Source organism: Anabrus simplex, chromosome 11, assembly GCF_040414725.1.
Source record: "Anabrus simplex isolate iqAnaSimp1 chromosome 11, ASM4041472v1, whole genome shotgun sequence".
Taxonomy (NCBI): domain Eukaryota; kingdom Metazoa; phylum Arthropoda; class Insecta; order Orthoptera; family Tettigoniidae; genus Anabrus; species Anabrus simplex.
In genome coordinates this window covers 66,559,488-66,582,353 of record NC_090275.1, presented here as the reverse complement: position 1 = coordinate 66,582,353, position 22,866 = coordinate 66,559,488, and the positions used below count along the sequence as shown (strand labels likewise).

The 22,866-nt window shown below is 39.7% G+C and overlaps 1 protein-coding gene across 4 annotated transcripts in view; it reads right to left on the bottom strand.

Moving 5' to 3' along the window:
- The window catches only part of LOC136883067 (nuclear RNA export factor 1), a 115,211-nt gene extending 93,077 nt beyond the window's left edge, over positions 1 to 22,134 (bottom strand). The window contains exons 1-3 of one of the 4 annotated variants that reach the window (XM_067155220.2): positions 21,988 to 22,134; positions 14,730 to 15,099; positions 10,508 to 10,748 (exon numbers count right to left, since the gene is read on the bottom strand). In XM_067155220.2, the coding sequence (XP_067011321.2) occupies positions 10,508 to 10,748; positions 14,730 to 14,986 (498 nt within the window). In that variant the 5' untranslated portion in view covers positions 14,987 to 15,099; positions 21,988 to 22,134. Of the gene's footprint in view, positions 1 to 10,507; positions 10,749 to 14,729; positions 15,100 to 19,800; positions 19,867 to 21,706; positions 21,859 to 21,949 lie in introns of those variants that run through there. The other 3 variants (XM_067155219.2, XM_067155221.2, XM_067155222.2) reach the window with 3 other exon arrangements.
- Between the last annotated feature and the right edge of the window lie 732 nt (positions 22,135 to 22,866).

Below are 22,866 nucleotides of genomic sequence, written 5' to 3'. Positions count from 1 at the left end.
TGAAGTATGGAACGTAAATAATACATTTGGCATACATAAATTTTACTTAGTTTAGAAGCAACAAATATTTCATTTCAACATTTAAAAAACATTTTTAGTGTATATATAAAATATTGTTTATTTTAAAATATTAATTTTAATCAAATTGCCTCTGTTTACATCTCATAAGAAAAAGGGTTGTTTTCTCAAGATTTTGAAAAAAAAATCATGAAGATACCGTTATATCAGACTAAGTTATAGGTTTCTGAAAGGAGATGTGTAAAATATGCCTCGAACGCCTTGGTCTTCTTCATACCACATGCTAAACAGCTGGTCTCCTTGAATATACCCAGTCCTAAAAGGATTAATAAACAACACAGAAGATGCTGGAAATAGTATCATCTGAAGAAATGACAAACTGAGAATCCAAAAGTCCTGACTCCACTTAACTCAGAAACCACTGGCAAGAACTCAACATGCGATGGTTTGTCTGGACGCTTTAACGCATGCAGAGCAGTTAATTTGCAAGGATAAAGATGCAAGTCCTTTTTTATAATGTTTCGACATGACAATCTCTAAATTCCTACTTGCACAGAAATATGTTGTTGAGATTTTGTCAGACTTCGTTCCACGCTTTCCTTCAATCGAACAATGTTTTCTGGTGTTCAAACTCTTCCTGCATAGTTACGGTTTTTATTTGCTACGGAGCCTGTCCCATGCCTTTTTGCCACTAATTTTTGCACTGCGGACTTAGCTGGAGTTTTTGCCAAAACTCTTGCACAAACAGTTCCACGCGAATCGTGCTTTGCATAATACTCGACAATGAACATGTGCTGTTTTAGTGTGAGCACCATTTTTTCTTGCATTCAACTGGGCACTAAATAAATCTCCTTCACTCACTCACACGTCATGACACATTCCTCCAGCATCGGAGGAAGCGTGAGATGAGAATCAGTGATATTGTTGATTACCTGCCAATGAGAATTGTCACTGTCCTTTTCCTTTTGTGTTTTCTGTGTGTCCTTGTGTCCTCTTTCCACTACTCCCTCTTCTCACACTGGCCTACCATTGTATGTTTCTGTGAGAGTTCTAAAAATTATTATTACCGTATATCTCCAAATCCATGACAACGATTTTTCCTCAGAATCACATGTGAAAAATCAAGGGTCGTCTTGCATTCGCGACCTAACAGTAATGAACACCACTGGCAGCTACGACGGTAACCACGCTGCTTCCTTTTAAACCCCACATGGGCGTGCGCACACACACAAAACTCGTTGACAATCAACATCTGCCTTTTTATTATACATTGCTAGCCGTGGCAACCGGTTGTACAGTGCCTCTGTGTAACGTCATTAGCCTCTACAAAAACGTTTCTCAAATCCGCAGAATGGCATCAAAACATGCAAGCCTTTGAATTCTTAGAAAGCCCACGGCTACTCAGCGGCAGAGTTATAACACGTTTGCTGTACCTGATGCTTAGTAAAATTAAGTTTTATAAACACCAGAAATATTTTCGTGATGGATCGTCGTAAAGATACATGAAACACATATTGCCGGCAAATTTTCAACGGGTTCTCGTCAACATTATGATGCCAGTTTTAAGTTAATGAAGAATAATTGTGCAGCTGCAAGAAAATACGGCAGAGGCCTAACTAAAGCCAATATTCGGCGTTAACGTGAAGATAAAGATAGCTTAAAAAATGCGTACTGTACAAAAAAATGCATTCAGTGGCCTGCAACAAGGATGCTTTAAAGTCGAAGATGAAATTGTGAGGTATGTGTGTGAAAAACGCAGGGCGGAATGGCCATACCATGGCACAATAAATTCATTTGTAGACCTTCAACGTCCGCATTGTTATTAGGCCTATACAGTGCTAGCTGCTGAAGTCGGCCGAACCCGGCAAGCAAGACGTGCGAGACGTGAGTAAAAATAACAGTTTTATAGACAGCAGGAATATTTTCCTGATGGATCATCGTATTGTAGAGACATGTGGAACAAGTATTGCAGGATCTCTTTGACATTATGAAGCCACTTTTAAGTTAATGGTTATTAAACCTCCAGAAATAAAGAATAATTGTGCAACCGCAAAAAATACGGCATAACTAAAGCCAATGTTTGGCATTGGCGTGAAGACAAAGATAGTCTAAAATTGCATACTGTACAAGAAAAGCATTCATATGATTTCGCAAAGCACTTTTTAAGCCTGATTACATTTTTTTTAAAGGAAAAAGTGGGGGTCGTCTTGCATTCAGGGTTGTTTAGATTCGGAGAAATACGTATTTAAAACACCAGGCCATTTCTTAAAACAGTCTCCCTGCGGTTCCCACTGAAGCGGTTTATGTAATTAATTTTTTAATTCAAAGGTTTTGGCCTACAGATGTATCATTTAAAAAAATTTACTGACTACTGATGATGCCATTTTTAGTACAATAAAACCTCAAGACGTTTCTGCAGGGCACAAGGAAAAAGAACATGTTAAATGAATAAACGTACTACTGAATACACGAATAAAAACTATCCAACAGGGATATGGAAACACTAGATATGATTTTTTCTGACTTGAGGGCATTTTACGTCGTGTATCTGCGGGTACAGTGAAAACTATATCTACCATTTCTAGATGTGAGAGGAGAGTATTAAAAGGTGTGAAACTTTTCAGCTGGGATGTTTAAAATAACATCAGTGCACCGAAACATGTGGAAAAACACCAGACACGAAAACATTTGCACAGGGCCCATAGAAATATCAACGTACTATCGCAGATCACTATTTTTTCTAAAATAAATGTTAGTAGAAGCCTTCTATTTTGGACCAATAGGTTATCAAACATTAATTTCTCAACACACTTATGAATCGGAGGTTACACTCGACCACGTGCAACTGCAAGAGAATGACTCCAGCTGTCATTCTGAATCCAACAAGACTTGGATCAACTCGAGTAATCGAGTCAAAACTGAAATGTGTGAGTTTCAACATTCGTGCTACCTTTGCATGCTTAAAGATGCAGATGCCAGTCCACTTTCAGAAAGATTTTAATTTTGTATTCATTAGTAAGGAATTTCACGACTTTTTCCGTATCCATAACTAGGCTATCTCAGGATAAAAAGGCACCACACTAGTGAGCTTCACATGATTATGTTCCTAATCCAGATGTAGGCTATCATGCAATAAATATTTGCCACTGTTCTGCTCAACACAAAATAAATTTCTAACTTCTGAATGGAATGCAAAATGCAAGCACAAACAGGCTCACTGTACTGTTCAGCAATCTCAATGCTAACTGGCAAGCAAAACTGAACATTCCTGAGACAGGAACAGCTTGCTCCCCGAAAGGTGCAACTTATCTTGTGAAATTTAGGAATTCAAGGCCTTTTCCTGTTATCATGCTATTGTGGCGAGGGTGAGTTGGAAATAACGTTTGTTTCACAAGGGATGACAAACAACATTTTCAGGGCTAGAAAAAATGTGATCATACTACGCAGTAATAGCGAAAATTTGTGACGCGATAAGCAAGGTATTTCTAAATTTAATATGATTAGAATCGGGACTAAGTGGTAAAATGTGTTCATGAGGAAAGCATTAATGAGGTTTCACTGTATACACCCATGATAAATGTTTTCTTAATTGCCCAATTGGAAGAGAGATTATACTATGTCACTCCTCTTCAGTATTTGTTGATCTATGGCCCCTCTCTAGTGTTTCTTGGAATTCTTATTTCTTGATTGTTCTTTTTTTTTTTTTTTTTAACTTATGGCTTTGTTCTCTCTTACTAAATTTGCTGTGCATTTCTTCAGTACAGTTTCAACAAACATATACCTCTCCCCTAATTAACTTCAACAAACTGTTCTGCAACTACTTTCAATATGTGATATACTGTACAGAAATGACTTGAAGCTTCGATCGGGTGACTCTAATGTCATTTCAGAAATTCTTGAGATTGTTGCTTCAAGTAACCCCAATGATTTAGGTTATGTTTTAGTTTACTGCAACGAGCTAGAAAGAGGACTACAGAGTGGCTAACATGGCTGCTACAGCGTTCTGGGTGGTGCCAAGGCGAAATAGCGACGCCATATTTTAAGCGCCATCCAAACACTTCCTCTGCTTACAGTGCGTTACTTTTAATAGATTAGATCGATCAAATTAAACTGCATAAATTATGCTTTCTACATGTGGGGCTCGCAATTGCATACATTGCAGAGAAAACTCAAAGGATACAAATAACTTTTTCTTTAGTAAAGTAGGCCTAGACAGTTGGCGATCAGCAGAATCATGTTGCCTGTGCTTGTAATACAATTCAGCATGTGTACAGTAGGCCTACTTTGATTTTCTTGTAGGAACTGACCAAACAGCGAAACATAATAAATCATTTCTTGCCTGGCTGAATGACTCAGACGGTAGAGCACTGGATTTCTGAGGCCAGGTTGGCAGATTTGGTATTTGAAGGCGCTCAATATGTCACCCTTGTGTCAGTATATTTACCGGCCCGTAAAGTAACACCAGCGGGACAATACTCCAGCACCTCAACTTCTCCGAAAAACGTAAAAAGTAGTTGGTAGAACGAAAAACGTAAAAAGTAGTTGGTAGAACGAAAAACCAATAACACGATTTACTATCAAATGGTATCCTACAGCACACAGTACGTGGCATTTTGAAAATAAATATAATAGGGAACGATGATGATACAAGACGCTTGTTGTCCAATGCCACATATATAATACAACCTGTGACAATAAAGTTTGGTGAATAGTCCAATGCTATCAACATAGATGAACAATCCTTGACAGTGCCTTACTGTCCTTTGAAATAGTCCCCTCACATAACTATGCACTGCTGAGATCGGCGATACATGTCCTGGAAACTTTGCAAGAAGGCTTCCTTTGGGATGGTATTTAAAAGCCTTATCATGATTCAATGGCTGTCAGGAATATTGTCAAATCTCTTTCCTTTCAAAGCGAGTTTGATGCGTGACTTTTCGGCTCTGACCATTTACCGATGAGGGGATCCCGGAGAACGCCATACCATGCTTTGCCATTTAGTTTCAGGGTCGTACCTGAGACACCAGGTATCATCCTCAGTGACAATACAGGTCAAGAAATTTGATGTCGCAACCGTCGTTTCGACAATATCCTGTGAAGACTCTAAACGTGCCTGCTTCTGATCGTCAGTCAAGTGATGTGGCACAAGACGAGAACACATTTTCCTCTTCCTAAACTTCTGGGTAACGATTTGTCGCACGGATTCACGGTTAATTTGCAGTTCATCCGCTATCATGCACACAGTTAACTGTCAATCGTTCGTGATTAATGTCCTTATCTTCTCAATGTTTTCGTCACTGACGGCGGTCGCCGATCTTCCGCTACTGGCGGTTGTCAGAAACACTTTCCCGGCCTCCTCAAAAACGGGCGAACCACTCTTACACACACTTCAAGGCCAGTGCTTGATCTTCATAAACACGTACCAGCATCGCATGCGTTTCTTTCGGTGTCTTGCCAAGCTTAAAACAAAAATGTACATTGAACTTTTGGTAGTTCATGTTCCTGTTCGGAGTTCAGAACCAACGCACTAAACACGCACTGTGTCAAACAGGTCTTACACGGCACACACACGATGCTCAACTGAACAACATTGGGAGCAGGGGGTCGAAACCTGCTGCTACGCAGGTGCAGCGTTGTGAGTCGCCAGTGTTGCCGGACTGACCGTTCTGACTTCATTCACCAAACTTTGTCACATGTTGTATTTTGAATTTCCTAGTCACCTCATACGCTCTGCCTGTGATAAGGAGTGATATGAGGACTTTCAGTCCTATATGACCACTACCACTGAGCGAGTTGGCTACGTTGTTCGCGGCATATAGCTCTTACCTTGCATTCGGGACATAGTGCGTTCAAATCCCACGGTCGAAAGCCCTGTTATCTGGTTTTCTGTGGACCCCATTTTCACATCAGGAAATGCGGGATCTGCTGTACCTTAAGGCCACTGCCACATCCTTCGCAGTCCTAGTCTTGTTGTATCCCACATTTGCCACAAGACGTTTATGAGTGGGTGCAACATAAGGCAAATAGAAACGGCATTTCTAGAATCTTTGTCCAAAAAATGTGGAAGTGAATTATTCACATACCGGTAAATATATATTTAACACAAGAATGGCCATCCTCTTTTTAAACAATTATTTTAAATTATTTATCCTATAACTTCTCGTTCTGATTTTTATTATTATTATTATTACTATTATTATTAAGATATACTTTATTACACCATTGTTCACTTCAAACCTACGTCTCTAGAATACTCGAAAAATGAAAACCTACAACCTGTCTTCCAGTCAGTGACAGGGACAGGAATGGAATGAATGAAGCCCCAATATTGCGTCGAGGATAGGAATTGTGCTGGCTGCCAAAGCCCGCCGCACTCCTCTGGGCAATGATTAATGACTGACAGATGAAATGAAATTAGAGTGTGCTGTTGGAATGAAAGATGACAGGAAAAACTGGAGTACCCGAAGAAAAACCTGTCCCATCTCTGCTTTGTCCAGCACAAATCTCACATGGCGTGACCGTGATTTGAACCACCACGGAACCCAGCAGTGAGAGGCTGATGCGCTGCCGCCTGAGCCATGGAGGCTCCCTCCAGAATAATTATTCTTTGTAAATTTTATTATTATTTGTTTTACATCCCACTTACTACTTTTTCGGAGACGGCGAGGTACAGGAATGTTGTCCCGCAGGAGTTCCCTTACGTGCCAGTAAATCTACCGACATAACACTGACAAATTTGAGCATTTTCAAATACCACCGGACTGAATCAGGATCAAACCTGCCCAAGTTGGAGCGAGAAGGCCAGAGCCTCAACCATCTGGGCCAATCAGCCCGGCGACATTATTATTATTATTATTATTATCCCGATTTCGCGTCGGTTGTGAGTTCGGATCCCACTGGCGTCTGGTTGGCCAGTTTTGTTCTGTACTTAACATCTCTTCAACACGTACTAAATGTACGTAACACGACCTAATAGGTTGAAAGTCGGTTTCGATTTCAATTAGAAAGATGTTTTTGAAGACTTTCTTGTGGAGTGTGGCATTGTATGGCAGTGATAAACATGGACGATAACTAGCTCAGAAAGAAAGAGAATAGAAGCTTTTGAAATGTGGTGTTACAGAAGAACGTTGTAGGTGAGATGGATAGATCGAATCACAAATGAAGAGATACTGAATCGAATTGGCGAGAGGAGATCGATTTGGCTAAATTTGACGAGAAGAAGAGATAGAATGACAGGACACATCATAAGACACCCAGGACTTGTTCATTTGCTTTTTGAAGGGAGTGTAGATGGTAAGAACGGTAGGGGTAGACCAAGGTATTGATATGACAAACAGATTAGTGCAGATGTAGGATGCAGTAGTTACGTAGAAATGAAAAGGTTAGCACAGGATAGGGTGGTATGGAGGGCTGCATCAAACCAGTCTATGGACTGATGACACAAACAACACAATATATATAGTCAAATATTGGTATATAATATCTGATACAAAAGTGTTTTAAATTTAGATTGGAAGTTATGACAGTGGCATGAACAGACAAAGATTCAAAGATATATTAAATTTCCTTCAGTTTCATGAGAATTTAACCTTTTGATCAGTGAGTTTTGATGACACTCCCAGGCCACCAGGAGTGAGATTTTTCTTGAAAATTTTGAATTCTTAATTTTAAATCTTTTGATTCTAACTTTTCTCTATTAATAAATTTACATAATTTACACTTGGGTACATAACTGAAACCTTCAATTTAATTGAAATCAGTGGCATAGAAAAAAAATTTCTCAAAATAATGAAAGGAATAGAAAAATTGACAAAATTATAATTAGGCCTACTGTCTATATGTGATCAAGTTTGTAACCTTTACAACACACTGACTTGATTTTACAACAGTGTCACCTATCAAAATATCTTTAGGGTATGTTACTGACCCAGACCCTCAAGTTTTTCATCGTGTACAATGTCCGTACCCTTTCCAGCATAAACAATAAAATCAAGGATAAACCCAGTTTCACAGTCGCAAAGTATAAACATCTTTACACCAAACCTGTGTTGCTTTGATGGAATGTACCATTTCTATTTTAGACAACCTTTCCAAGTAACTAGGTTCTCATCAATACAGATATTTTAGAAGGGATAGAATACAGATCAGAATTTCTCTCTGAAATAGTTTAGTATAGGCCTAAATTTTGTGAAGTCTGTCATCTGGGGGTTGTAGATTGCTATCCGAAAAGTGAAGCAATCTTAGAAGAAGGGAGTAATTGTCAAGACAGGTCACTTTACCGAATATCGGAGTTTTGAACGATTTATTTGTTGACCAACAGCTTATCATTATTTTTCTTCGCATGGCCCATCAACAAAACAGTTGCCAGGAAAAGATAAAGAGTCTCTACAGTTATGCCTTGCCATGCCACTTTTGTAACTTCGATTTTTCCTTTATGTTCGTATTTTCCGTAACAAATAAGTAGTACTTGTTCATTTCTGACACTATCAAGTTCATAATATTACGATCAAAAATTTCCTTGAAAATCGACACTTCAAGTCTTGAATTGTTATCATTATCATTCAAACGAAAATTATCACTAACCTTTGAATTTGATGGATCAAAATGAGCAGAAAGTGTAGGAAGAAACCTGCCTACAGAACTCCACTTTCTTCGGTTTGAACAGCTGACAGCTTAGCCTTCTTTGCAACAGCGGAGCACTGCACTTCGTCCTCAATTTCCGTGTTGTCGTCTTTCGAGGAATAATCAATTTCACTCTCATCGGACACAAAACAATCACTATCACTATCAAAAATATCAATTTCATCGTCCGACTCCTCGTTAGTCAAAATATTACTTATATCTTCCGAAACAAGCTCGCATCCTGGATTCGATCCCGCCATTACCACGTGTATTTGTTTACTATCAGAGAGTGTTTGTTTCTACGGAAAACCACAGATGAGAGAAAAGAAAAACAATGTGTGTTGTCAAGGAATAGTCATGCAATGCACTCACAGGCAAAAACAAAAGAAAACAGTTCTGGGTGTTGTAATTTGTAGCACAATCGCATAAGAAGTCAGGTTATGTAACTACGGATGCTGCGACAGAACTACATCACAGAACATACGAGATGTGATAAAACACGGAATAAAGTTCGCTGAACATGCCAAATATCCCCCAACTTTGTTCTAAACACCCGCCAGTACGATGTCAGGAAACAATTTCAAACATTCAACATGAAACGTGAATAGGCAGCGGTACTATTCAGGCGCAAACGTCAAGAACGTAAATAGACGGCAGTACTCCCAAAGGCCACGCGCAACACTGCCGTAAATAGACGGCAGTACTGCTCATTGGGTTAAGGTATCTTAACTGTCTAAACACATACAGACAAAACCAAACTATTTTGACTTCTCCGATTTTTTACTTCAAATTGGTAATGTAAAGATCATTGTCACTTCAACGGGTTAAATCTAGTAGGTTTAAATCAGTGTTCTCCCTAGGACCTGTTTAATGGGCGCACCACCCTGCCGTTTTCAGAGAACGTCCGTGTAACATAACCTACATAGGTGCTAGTTAGATAATATTAATATATATTTGTGTCATTGGATGCTCCAAATTAAAATGTAAATAGTGTAAATCTCTTTATTCAATGATGAATCTTCATTATTGTCAGGATAATTGCATCAATTATATCGGAGTTTAAATTTTTAACTTGACTATCACGTAATGTCGTGTGCGAGCGGTGTCTGTATTAGCGAGGAATCCCATGCAAGCACTCGATTCTGCAAGAAATCACAAACCCATATGGCACTCCACAGCAACCGAGTGGTAAGCCCCGGTGTTACACGATTATGAACGAGCAGTAGAATACTCAGTTATGTCTTGTTCGTGATAAAACACTAAAATAATTCAATTTTGCAATTAGTTTACCTGTCTGATATTATATTGTTAATGTCCTGAAGGGAATAAATTGGAATTTTATCACATTAATGTTTTACTTAGTATTCCCCACCCGGTTACTCATTCCTTGCCACCCGCCTGACGAAAATTTTTGGGGAGATCACAGTAAATGACATTAGCAAACGCTACATAAGTTATTTTTCTACCTAATACATTGATGTGGTTGCTACGGGAATAATAATAAACTAATAGGTCAACAACTGTGTTAGCAGAGTACTGACCCCAGTTGGAAAGACAGAATGGTTTATGAATAAGACTGGACTAAGACAGGGGAGTGTGCTGTCACCTCTTTTATTTGTTATGGTCATGGACGAAATTGTAAAGGAAACAAAGGAAGCCTATGGAGATAAAGAGATTAAGATACTGCTATTTGCAGATGATGTTGTGATCTGGGGAAACAACAGTAAAGAAGTGCAACAACAAATAGATATACTGAACGAAAAAAATGAGAAGTATGGAATGAAAATCAGTACAGATAAAAGCAAGTAACTGAGAATATTTATTTAACCCCACCATCAGTATTTAACATAAAAATAATAAAACTTACAATAAATTTATGCCAATAATCTCTTGCTCCAACCAGTCCCAAGATTTGATGGCTTCGTGGAGTGCCGGCATTTATCTTGACAGGCTCCAGGAACTTTACTGGCTTTTGAGACTCCTTTGAGGAAACATCAGGTAAATGCTGTTCCTCTTGGATAATATTGGCATTTTCTTGACTACTCGGAGTGGAAGCCACCGGATGACCACCATCATTTATAGGAGCAGAGGCTGAAGTAACATCTGATCTGCAAGAGCATAAAAAGCCTGGAGTTAAATAAATACTAGGCAGGGTGTCTGTACAATATTTCTGCTCTTACCCCAAAAAATTAGTTGAGAGAGGACATCAAATGTAAATTTATGACAAAGGTCCTAACATTTTGAGATGTCTTTCTTGGAATCTAGTAGGTAGTGGTGGTGATTATTGTTTTAAGAGGAAATAAAACTAGGCAACCATCCTTTGTAATCTAAGAAGCGTCTACCCTAAGATAATAGTAGCAAGTCTCACTTTGAGGACTTGTAGATTTTAGGTAAAGTGAGTGAGTGATTGAGTGAGTTTATTGCTAGTAAGAAAGTTAGAACTTAAGGCTCTCTCTTACAATTAACCACATACGGTACAAAACCAATGTACATAATTTTACAGCAAGTAGAAGAGAAACTACAAATAAATAGTAATTACATAAACTTCTGAGAGACACCCCTCTCCCCACTGCAACAAACGCTGAAACAATCTGTACATCTAATGTGAAGTAAGTAGTGGTTAGTGAACATGATCAGAAGAAATGCTAATGGACCAATATCATTCATTTCATTCTTGAACAACATGTGGATTTGTACATGATTGAATATGTGCTGTGTAACCTGATTATTTACCAAAGTAAATAGATTCTTTGTAAAATGTATATTGTAAACACGAGTAGAATAATTCAAGAACTAGCATTGTGGTCTTTGTATAATAGTATGAGGACGGTTTGAAAAGTTCTCAGAATCACCGCTAGATGTCAGTGTTAGAGCAACGAGGTTCCCGCGCAATAATCACACATCCTTTGTGAGTGAACACGTGGCGCGTCAGTGCTCTAGCTGCAGGAGTGTGGTAGTGATGACTCTTTGTTGTTGTTCCCGCGTAGTGATTTGTGACAATGGAAAAATCTGAGATTCGAGCAGTGATTAAATACTTTGTAAAGAAAGGTATGAAAGCAAAGGAAATTCATGCCGACTTTCAGAACATACTGGGGGACTCTGCTCCTTCATTTTCAACTGTTGCCAAGTGGACCAGCGAGTTTAAATTTGGTCGGGAGAGCTTGGATGATGATCCACATAGTGGACGGCCAAAAAGTGTTACGACCCCAGAATTTATCGCAGAAGTGTATAAAATGGTCATGGAGGACCGTCGACTGAAAGTGTGGGAGATTGCTGAAGCTGTAGGGATGTCTTCTGAATGGGTATATTATATTTTAACCGAAGAATTGGGTATGAAAAATTATCCACAAGATGGGTGCCGCGGCTCTTGACATTGGACAATAAACGCACCAGATTGGAAATGTCCGAACAAAGTCTGGCCCGTTTTCAGTGCAACCAACAAGATTTTTTGCACCGGTTTGTGACTACAGATGAAACTTGGGTCCACTACTATACCCCAGAGACAAAACAGCAGTCAAAGCATTGGAAACATGTTGATTCGCCACCACCAAAGAAAGCAAAGGCAGTGCGTTCAGCAGGAAAGGACAAGGCCTCAGTTTTCTGGGATGCAAAAGGCATTCTGCTGATAGATTATCTTCCTACTGGCCAAACAATTACGTGGCAATACTATGCAAACCTCCTAGACCAACTACAGGAAAAGATACGCGAAACAAGACCTGGCTTGGCAAGGAGAAAGGTCATCTTTCATCAGGGCAACGCTCCGCCGCACACAAGTGTTATTGCCATGGCAAAACTTCATGAACTGGGGAACGAATTGTTGCCACATCCACCTTATTCACCTGATTTGGCACCATCAGACTTTCATTTATTCCCCAAGCTGAAAATTTTCCTCGGTGGACGGAGATTTTATACAAGGGAAGAACTGACAGCCGAATTGGAGAGGTATTTTGCAGGCCTGGAGGAATCTCATTTTTGAGATGGGATCAAGGCATTGGAACATCGCTGGACCAAATGCATTAGTCTACATGGAGACTATGTTGAAAAATAAAAGCAGTTCCACTGAGGTAAGCTACTTAATTCTAGTACATTCCGAGAACTTTTCAAAGCACCTACGTACTTCAAACTGTAATTTTTAAGTTGTGCATGTATTAAAATGAAGTGTATATTATTTGTGTAAACTCAAGTGACAATGAATATTTAGAAAAGGGCTTAATAAAGCCTCCGCAAAAGTGTAAATGCCATAAACTATCTCACAGATCCTAATAAATGAAATTGTTAAAACATAATCAAGTAATTTCAGGCAATACTGCACCTGTATCTGACAGATACATCGCTCCCAATCGTGCAACATTTTAGTGTGTAACTGACAACAGGTTAATAGAAACGATGTTGGTAATATTTGACATTCACATAAAATCGAAACAGTCATAGCCTACACTTTCATGATAAGAATGCCACAATATTGTTCCAAAATATGAAATGGGTTTCCTGACATATAGTGATTGGCTTTATGAGAAGTCCTTTACTTGATAATTACATCCAGCTGTGCTCCCTTCACTACTCCCCAGAAACACCAAAATCCAACATCAAAGGGCCTGTTCTGTTCTTGAACTGATGGACACTATAAGAACAAAAATCAAGTCCAAAAAAAACTTGGCAATCTCAAAAATTTTGGACAGCTGGAAATCTGACATTTTGTCCACTATTAGAACTTTATTAGTATGGGATAACTTAAAATATCTGGTTGGGGCTGATGACCTTAGATGTTAGGCCCCTTTAAACAACAAGCATCATCATCAACAAAATATCTGGTTATTCAATGTCCTTTACACAATAATCTGTAATAACAGTTTATATACACTCACACTAATATAATTTGTCTATGACAGCACCATATTTATTTGCATATATCTTGCCACTGCTTACCTCATGCACCCTAAATCTTGTTATGGAAATAGGGGAGAAATATAATTTCACATATCTTGTACAGGTTTGGTTTTCTTCATGTGTCAATATAAACGCAGCAAGAATAAAGCCAGTGGCATGCATGCTTGAGCACAGTATGAAATCTGGCAGTCTCCCTTTATTTAGAGGACGACACCAACCCTCCACCCCGAAGCCGCAAAGATTACAAGAAGTTACACAACAAATCCTCTTGCTCGGTATTCTTGGCTTTCAAGAAAGGGGTCACTATCTCACAGTCAGATAACTCCTCAATAGTTCTTATGTAGGCAGAGTGGACCTTGAATCAATCCTCAGATCCAGGTAAAAGTCCCTGACCTGGGCAGGAATCAAACTCGGGGCCTCCAGATAACAGGCAAGCTTGCTACCCTTATACTGCAGGGTTGGCATCAGGATGAAAGCCAGGTAGTTTTTTTTTTTTTTAACGTATGGCCTCCGAAGAGGCCTGGTGCTGGTCTTTCAAGTTTCAAGTTGGCGCTCTATAGGCGACCTGCGCATCTGAAGTAGGTATTTATAGAATTGTATGATCCTTAGATATTCCTTGGCCTGTCTGTAATTGGGAATTCTAAAGAACAATCTACAAAGCAGACTATGTAGGAAGGAGACAGAAAATACCCTTCATATAATATTTGCATGAAGGCTCTAGCCTGCAAGAGGTAGAATATATTTAGGAACACAATCACTGAACAAAAGGAAATAAGCACAGACTCACTCATTATTGGGACTGTATACTTCAACAACTCAGGAATAATTGACTGGTGTTAACTCCAGACAGAGAAGTACAATAAACAGTGCATCTGGAGCAATGCTGATGGGCTCCTGTTACAAAAATAAAGGGTGTAAGATTGAGTGCGGTATTTTTTTTCAAGTAATTTGCTTTACACGGTTATTTAATTTGTCATGCGTTAAGAAAAAGCATTCACATTTTAAGCACCAGGTGATTTAAATAATCAAGCTTGATATCCTAATGAGTCGCATCATGATAATTAAACCTAAATTTCTGAAGGAAAACAAGACATACGCAAGTGAATACAGCATTTTGTCATAAATGAAATTCTTAAAACTGGCACTTGTGAAACTGGTAATAACAAATCTAACAATTTTATGTTTGAAAACCACAGCATTACCTGTTCTGTTCTTGTGACACCTCTGAGGTAGCAGGCTGGTTAGAAGAAACCTCAGCAGAAGCAGTAGTAGTTCCAATAACAGCACCCTTGAAAGCTAAAAATTTTTTCTTCATGGCATTAAGGCGTTCCCTCTGAATTCGATTTCTTCTACGATATGCTCCAGACCGCTTTTTCTTCCTGTTCTGGACATTCCCTGAACCAGACTGTCCATTTTCCTGGCCAGGGTCTGTAGATTCAGCAGCACTTGGTTGAGGCATTGAATAGGCTAGCAGGTATTTTAAAGTGAGGAAGTGCAAGGAGTAGTGAAATCGATACAACAATAGTATCTTCAACGAAATTGACTCCCAATAGCCATCAAGATCAGTTCAAGCTGTAATGAAAATAAAAAAAAGAAAAAGAAAAACAATCTACATTACTATTCCAGCAGCCTGTGGAAAATATCACAACTATTGGCGGTGATGAAGTTAAATATTTGGGTGTGTCATTCAATAAGATCCTGATATTCAATGAAATCAAACTTTAGAGCATCTAAGAAATGATTTAGGAATGCTTACTGCTACCCATTTACTGCAACCACAACAAGAATTAACTGTTATAAATCAGTTCATACGTCCCACTATAATACATGCCTTTCATCGTGCGGTTTGGGTCACTGTCATCTTGCATTCAGCATATAGTACGTACGAACTCCCACGGTTGACAACCCTGAAGATGGTTTTATGTGGTTCCCCATTTTCACACCAGGCAATTGCTGGGGCTGTACCGTACACGTTCACTCCCGTTTAAGTCGGATAGTGGACACAACTTGTAGGAAGGAGGCAGTATCCGACCTAAGTCGGACAAGTATTCGCGGGGACCAATGAAATTTAAACCGAGCTCCAATTGAGACTTTTGTCATAGTTATTCTTCTAACATACAGATGGCAGATAAATGAAGTATATTTTTCACCCTCCTCACGTGTAGACGTGAAGACCACATGTCTGCTATATTTTATCTGAACTAAGGTCAAGGTTGAGCAGTTAGTGAGCCTCATTATGTGTGTTGACAAGTGTGTTGTGAAATAAACAAGATGCTGTGGCTTACAAAGGAAGTTTGGGAACCAAAGAAATATTGGACATGCTGCTCAATGAAAACTCGGGTGATGAATTTATATCAGTAAAAGGAAAAGTGACAGTGACACTGAATGTGAAGAACTACCTACAGAATGTGACGCAAGAAGAGTTTTAGTACTTGATACCGATCCGTTATATAGGCAAAATTCCACAACATTTACTGCTAATACAGGGCTAAATAATACTGGATAATGAAATCGATTGTATGTCCTTTGTGAACCTGTTTCTTTCCAAGGATTCTTTTGAATATATTTGCAAATATATGCCAGAGTCAGGTGATTAGCGCTTCACCTCACACCTTCATTAAATACTCTTGCGTACAGACAAGGAAACCAGTAGAGGTTGCCAAGGTAAAAGTATTCTTAGGTTTAATGCTTGTGACAGGAATAACCAGAAAACTGGATTAGAAAATGTGTTGGACTGAGGACCAAATCTTCGAAGCCCCGTATTTTATTAAGAGCATGTCTTGGAACAGGTTTGGAAATATTCTCCATTTTCTCATTTCCTCTGTAATCCCAGGAAGTGTGACACCAGATATTATACGAGGACGGTTTGAAAAGTTCTTGGAATAACCGCTAGATGTCAGTGCTAGAGCAACGAGGTTCCCGCGCAATAATCACACATCCTTTGTAAGTGAACACGTGGCGTGTCAATGCTCTAGCTACAGGAGTGTGGTAGTGACGACTCTTTGTTGTTGTTCCCGCGTAGTGATTTGTGACAATGGAAAAAACCGAGATTCAAGCAGTGATTAAATACTTTGTAAAGGAAGGTATGAAAGCAAAGGAAACTCATGCCGACTTTCAGAACATACTGGGGGACTCTGCTCCTTCATTTTCAACTGTTGCCAAGTGGACCAGCGAGTTTAAATTTGGTCGAGAGAGCTTGGATGTTGATCCGCGTAGTGGACGGCCAAAAAGTGTTACGACCCCAGAATTTATCGCAAAAGTGTATAAAATGGTCATGGAGGATCGTCGACTGAAAGTGTGGGAGATTGCTGAAGCTGTAGGGATGTCTTCTGAATGGGTATATTATATTTTAACCGAAGAATTGGGTATGAAAAATTATCCGAAAGATGGGTGCCACAGCTCTTGACATTGGACAATAAACGCACCAGATTGGAAATGTCCGAACAAAGTCTGGCCCGTTTTCAGTGCAACCAACAAGATTTTTTGCACCGGTTTGTGACTACAGATGAAACTTGGGTCCACTGCTATACCCCAAAGACAAAACAGCAGTCAAAGCAGTGGAAACATGCTGATTCACCACCACCAAAGAAAGCAAAGGCAGTGCGTTCGGCTGGAAAGGTCAAGGCCTCAGTTTTCTGGGATGCAAAAGGCATTCTGCTGATAGATTAGCTTCCTACTGGCCAAACAATTACGGGGCAGTACTATGCAGACCTCCTAGACCAACTACAGGAAAAGATACGCGAAACAAGACCTGGTTTGGCAAGGAAAAAGGTCATCTTTCATCAGGACAACGCTCTGCAGCACACAAGTGTTATTGCCATGGCAAAACTTCATGAACTGGGGTACGAATTGTTGCCACATCCACCTTATTCACCTGATTTGGCACCATCAGACTTTCATCTATTCCCCAAGCTGAAAATTTTCCTCGGTGGACGGAGATTTTCTACAAGGGAAGAACTGACGGCCGAATTGGAGAGGTATTTTGCAGGCCTGGAGGAATCTCATTTCTGAGATGGGATCAAGGCATTGGAACATCGCTGGACCAAATGCATTAGTCTACAGGGAGACTATGTTGAAAAATAAAAGCAGTTCCACCGAGGTAAGATACTTAATTCTAGTACTTTCCGAGAACTTTTCAAACCACCTACGTACACTTAAACATGACTAGAGAATCTCGTAAAGGTATGTAACAAATTTCAGATTTTGAAATTAAGTACCTTAGAAATAGTGATCTAAAATAATGATGTACAGCATCAGTTTGAAAGAGTTCAGCATATAATGGCTGGGCTGGGCATTTAAATCGCTCATGCAGTAGTTGGTAGCGAACATGTTAATTAAAACCACGGTCGCTTTGTTCCCACCCCTAGCCTTTCCCTATCCAAATGTCAATATAAGACCCATCTGTGTCAGTGTGATGTAAAGCAAATTGTAAAAGATATATATAGAACTAGCTGATGTACCCGTGCTTCGCTACGGAATTCTACACTGTATAGAGAATTCATGTACACGTTGTGAGTAAGACTGCATTAAATTGCACAGCTCTTAACGTTACCCCAGAAACGATCGAATAGCTGGAATACTATGATGAAACAGTGTGTTACATACCATTAGTTATCAGCAAATTTATGAACCAGAGGAATGTCATACTAAAGAAGACAGTTATCTAACTCCCCAGCTACTTCCCACCAATATTCAAGCAGGAGGCATAATTGGTACGCAGCAGTAACCCCATCTATCGGAGATGAGAGGCAGCAGAAGACACAAAACACATCACAACAAACAATGGTCAAGTTAATGTTATTGTTGACCAATTTTATGAGCTTTCGATATTATTGGCCTCCAATATCTGAGGATTCAACCAGCCTCTGAGGTGATAATCTAACAGGTTAGGCTATCCCATAGTAGAAAAAAAAAACTTGTCATTGCTATCAGCTTCCTTATCTTATTTCCTTTTCTTTTTTTTTTTTTTACACATCACACTGACACTGATAGACCTCATGCCGACGATGAGATAGGAAATGATGATGATGATGATGATGATGCTTGTTGTTTAAAGGGGCCTAACATCGAGGTCATCGGCCCCTAATGTTACGAAATGAGACGAAATAGAATGACAAATTAAAAGTACAAAATTTTCCACTGACCAGAAATCAAAACGTGAGGACGAAGAATGAATGGATGGAGATGAATTTAAAACAATCAGTGGATGCGACCCGCAATGCCTTAGATTCACAGAAACTGACGTAAAACTATATGATTACCGACCAAGGGACTGCTGCTATAGCATAACACTGAATCGATGATGCTTGCAGTCTAAAGGGGGTCCAAAATTCAAGTTATCGGCCCTTCATAACGGTACTTATCGCTAGGAAAGTAGAACCATGGTATTTGTCATGTTGCGGTACTAATCAAAAGAAGCAGAGAATCGCAGTATTCCACACATTATGGTACTACTCACAGGTTATGAAATTCGACATATAATACAGACATATGGTTTTTCTCACATTGTGGCACCATTTACAGGTAACGCAACCCTATGGTGTTCAGCACATAAGAGTACTAACCACAGGGACCTGCACTATCCCGTGGTGTTCCTCATATAGTGGGTACTAATCATAGGCAAGGCAGAACCATGGTAGCTATCATCCCATAGTCCTGCTCATATGGTGGTACTAATCACAGGTACTGCAAAAGCTGACGCACGGTGCTCCTGTGTGCTACTCATAACAAACCTATTTGGTACCTAATATAGTGGTACTACGCGCAAGTAAAAGCGACTCATGATATTCTCAGCGTGGTGGTACTAATCACAAGTAGTTTCATGGCTGCAAGACAATCACCCCTTAGTCGCCCCTTTTAGTCATCTCTTACGACAGGCAGGGGATACCATGGGTGTATTCTTCGTCTGCGTCCCCCACCCACAGGGGGGTGTGTGTTTGGTCCGCGAGAGGTATTTTATTTCCCTCAAGTCCGACGGCAAGCCGGTTAGGACCCCCCTATACGCCACCTGGGACACGCCATGTGGGAGCATCACCTCTCCCCCTGCTACGCCAGCGTAGCAGGTTCGTGGTGGGATAGGAAAGGCCTAGGAATGGGAAGAAAGTGGCCATGGCCTTAATTATGGTACAGCCCCCAGCATTTGACTGGTGTGAAAATGGGAAACCATGGAAAACCATGTTCAGGGCTGCCGACAGTAGGATTCGAACCCAATCTCCCGGATGCAAGCTCGTGCGTCCCTAACTGTACACCAACTCACCCAGTGTGCTTCCTTACCTTCACCACATTTATCCAGTTACTTCTCTCAGTTTTCATTTCCATTTCAAATTTTCACAATAAAATCCAATTATTTTGGGAGCAAATTACATATTCTGTAAAGCTATAAAAATGAATACATTACTGTAAGAGAAATTTTATGTGAACATAATAATAGGTAAATAACAATAATATAAAAGTATATAGCTTGGAATGGCACATCAGTATATACACAGCAAAATATGCAGATATAGACATAAATATATACACAATTCATATACTGTATTAATATCCAAGTTCCTTTTAATACTCTGAGTGAGGTGTCACGTTGACAAAATCTCTAGAGTTACCATGGTAAATCCTCAGGTGTTGGTGGCGATGATAACCGTTTTAAGAAGAAGTACAATAGGGGAACTATCCTCTCTTAACTTTATTCAGAAAGCAAAAGGACTGATCCATCAAAGAATAAAGGTATCAAGGAAGGTTTGGCACCATGATCATATTTAGGATATGGCAACTCGCTCCATTATGGAGCACGTCAGTGCATACACTATAGCCGGTCCAAATTCTAGTCGGCCACGACTGAATCCAGGATCCTTTACAGTGACAGAAGGCGTATCATATTTTGGAGCAGTAATAGAGTCCAATTCCAGTGACCAATGGTTAATGAGAGTAAACTTATTCTCCAAGCTGTGAATAGGGCTGGGTTGCTTCATTTGAGCATGCTGGACTGTAGGTCAGCGATGCTCTATGAATTAGTAGTAGAGCCGGTCCGAATTCTACTTGGCCACGACTGAATCCAGGATCCTTTACAGTGACAGAAGGCGTATCATATTTTGGAGCAGTAATAGAGTCCAATTCCAGTGACCAATGGTTAATGAGAGTAAACTTATTCTCCAAGCTGTGAATAGGGCTGGGTTGCTTCATTTGAGCATGCTGGACTGTAGGTCAGCGATGCTGCTATGAATTAGTAGGCCTAGGCCATAACTGATTGTATGTGATGCTTCAATGTTTTCTACAGTCTTTCTTTCTTCACTTAGCAATAACATCTGCAGATTTGCACGCACTGTTTGGTTACAAGCTTTATCATCATATGCTCCAACTTCAGTAATACTGGTTGACTGGTATGATTGTACTTGAGACTTAATAAATTTTACATTTTAGACACTAAGAAATTGGAGTTCATAAGGTCACAACCCTTAAGATGCAAATACTTTAACATTAGCTTTTTGACCTGATGTTAACCTATGTATCCCTTCTAATCATTCATTACATCAATTAGGCTGACTTTAGTGTTGACTAGAAAAAACTCATTTTTCTACACCTCCATCACAAAGCAAATTTTCAAAAAACTAATTAACTTAATTCCTTGGCTGAAAGGTCTGCATACTGGCCTTCGGTTCAGAGGAGTCCGTGTTAGATTCCCGGTCAGATCGGCGATTTTAACTGTGTATGATTAATTCCTACGGCTCGAGGGGTGGGTGTTTGTGTTTGTCCCAACACATTTCTCTTCATATTCACACAACACACCACACTGCCAAACACCACTGAAACATGCAATCATCAAATGCAATCCTTCTACATAGGGTAGGCGGCAGGAAGGGCTGAATAAAATCTGTATCTCAATCCCTCTCTTATTATTGGCTTTACGTCCCGTATTTGAGCTATCTTTAAGGTGTTAGGAGTTCTTTTACCTGCCGGCAAATCTACTGACAAGAGGCTGGCGAATATGAGCGCCTCGAAATGCCACTGTAGCCGGGATCAAACCGACAACTTCTGTTCAGAAATATTACATTTTTTAAATAGCTACCCATAAACAAGTAATTGTGAGTAAAACGTTGCAGTAGATTCATAGAAAATCTGTACTACCGATAATGTTTCCATAATCAGCTTCAGTAAGAGTAGGTTGATAATCTTGGCATCTTACCCAGAGACAATTACTCCTTAACCCACTACAAACATCACAACCTAGATTACAATACAGAACTACACATCCTAACTGCCGAAAATATTTCATATTTTATTCTGTATTCTACTGATGATAGGTTAGGGTGCATGGAAATCTGTCAAGGAAAGGAACAGCTACCAATGATCCCCGAAAACCCGTACGGCAAAGGTTCAGCTAGAGTACACAACAGAGCTCCATGTACCTCACGTATGTTCAATTTACCTATTTTTTAATGTCAGGATAAATTTCTCTAAATATACCTTCTCTTGTCTAGATGCACTATGTATAAACAGAAGAACCCAGCTGTAACAGTATAGTACCAACCGTACCAACCAATCATGGAAAATGATTCTTGTAAATCAATTCATCACACTCCTATCCATCTTATCGACTTTCAGTGATAAGACGTTCATAGTACCAAAAATTAAAATTTATCTTCTATGAGATTGAATGCACTATTAAAGAACAAACTTAGCGTATTAGTATTACGTATTCTTGGATTACGACTTTGGCAGCCTGTACGGAATGTATTGAAACACCTTGGGGGTACGAGGACGAGGTGTACTCCGTTGACATGCGAGCAGTGTTGCCAATTAATCCGAGACGGAGCCCCATCCAGAGGCGATAGGAATTGTGCCGGCTTCCGAAGCCTGCCGTAATGGTTGGCAGATGAAATGAAATACTGGAGTCAGTGGTGGAACATTGGGACATGCAAGGCCTGCAATGCAAGAGAGCCTGGGGCTTAAGAGGCCCGCAGACCCCCAGAGAAAGTAAATACCGTACATGAATTTATTCATAAAGAACTTTTCCCTCATGCCACTCTGCGAGACAAATGTGCCATCGTGATGCGTTTGCAGAGCGGGCCTAAAAAGTGTGTTTTTAATGTGCGTATGTATAGTAATTCTTGGATGGTTGAATCTTTCTGCAAAATATTGTTACTGTGTTGAGGCTAAGGGATCTGTCTCTCGTAACACAAGGGGCACGTTCTCTTACAAACTTTGAAAAAGTGAAAATTGGTTCCAAAATATAAAATTTTGACCTAATTATTCCTGTTGTTCCTTCTGCAAACGATCATTTAAGAAACTGAAACTTACAAAGAACTAACTACGAAATGTTATGACCCAGGACAGAACTCACCC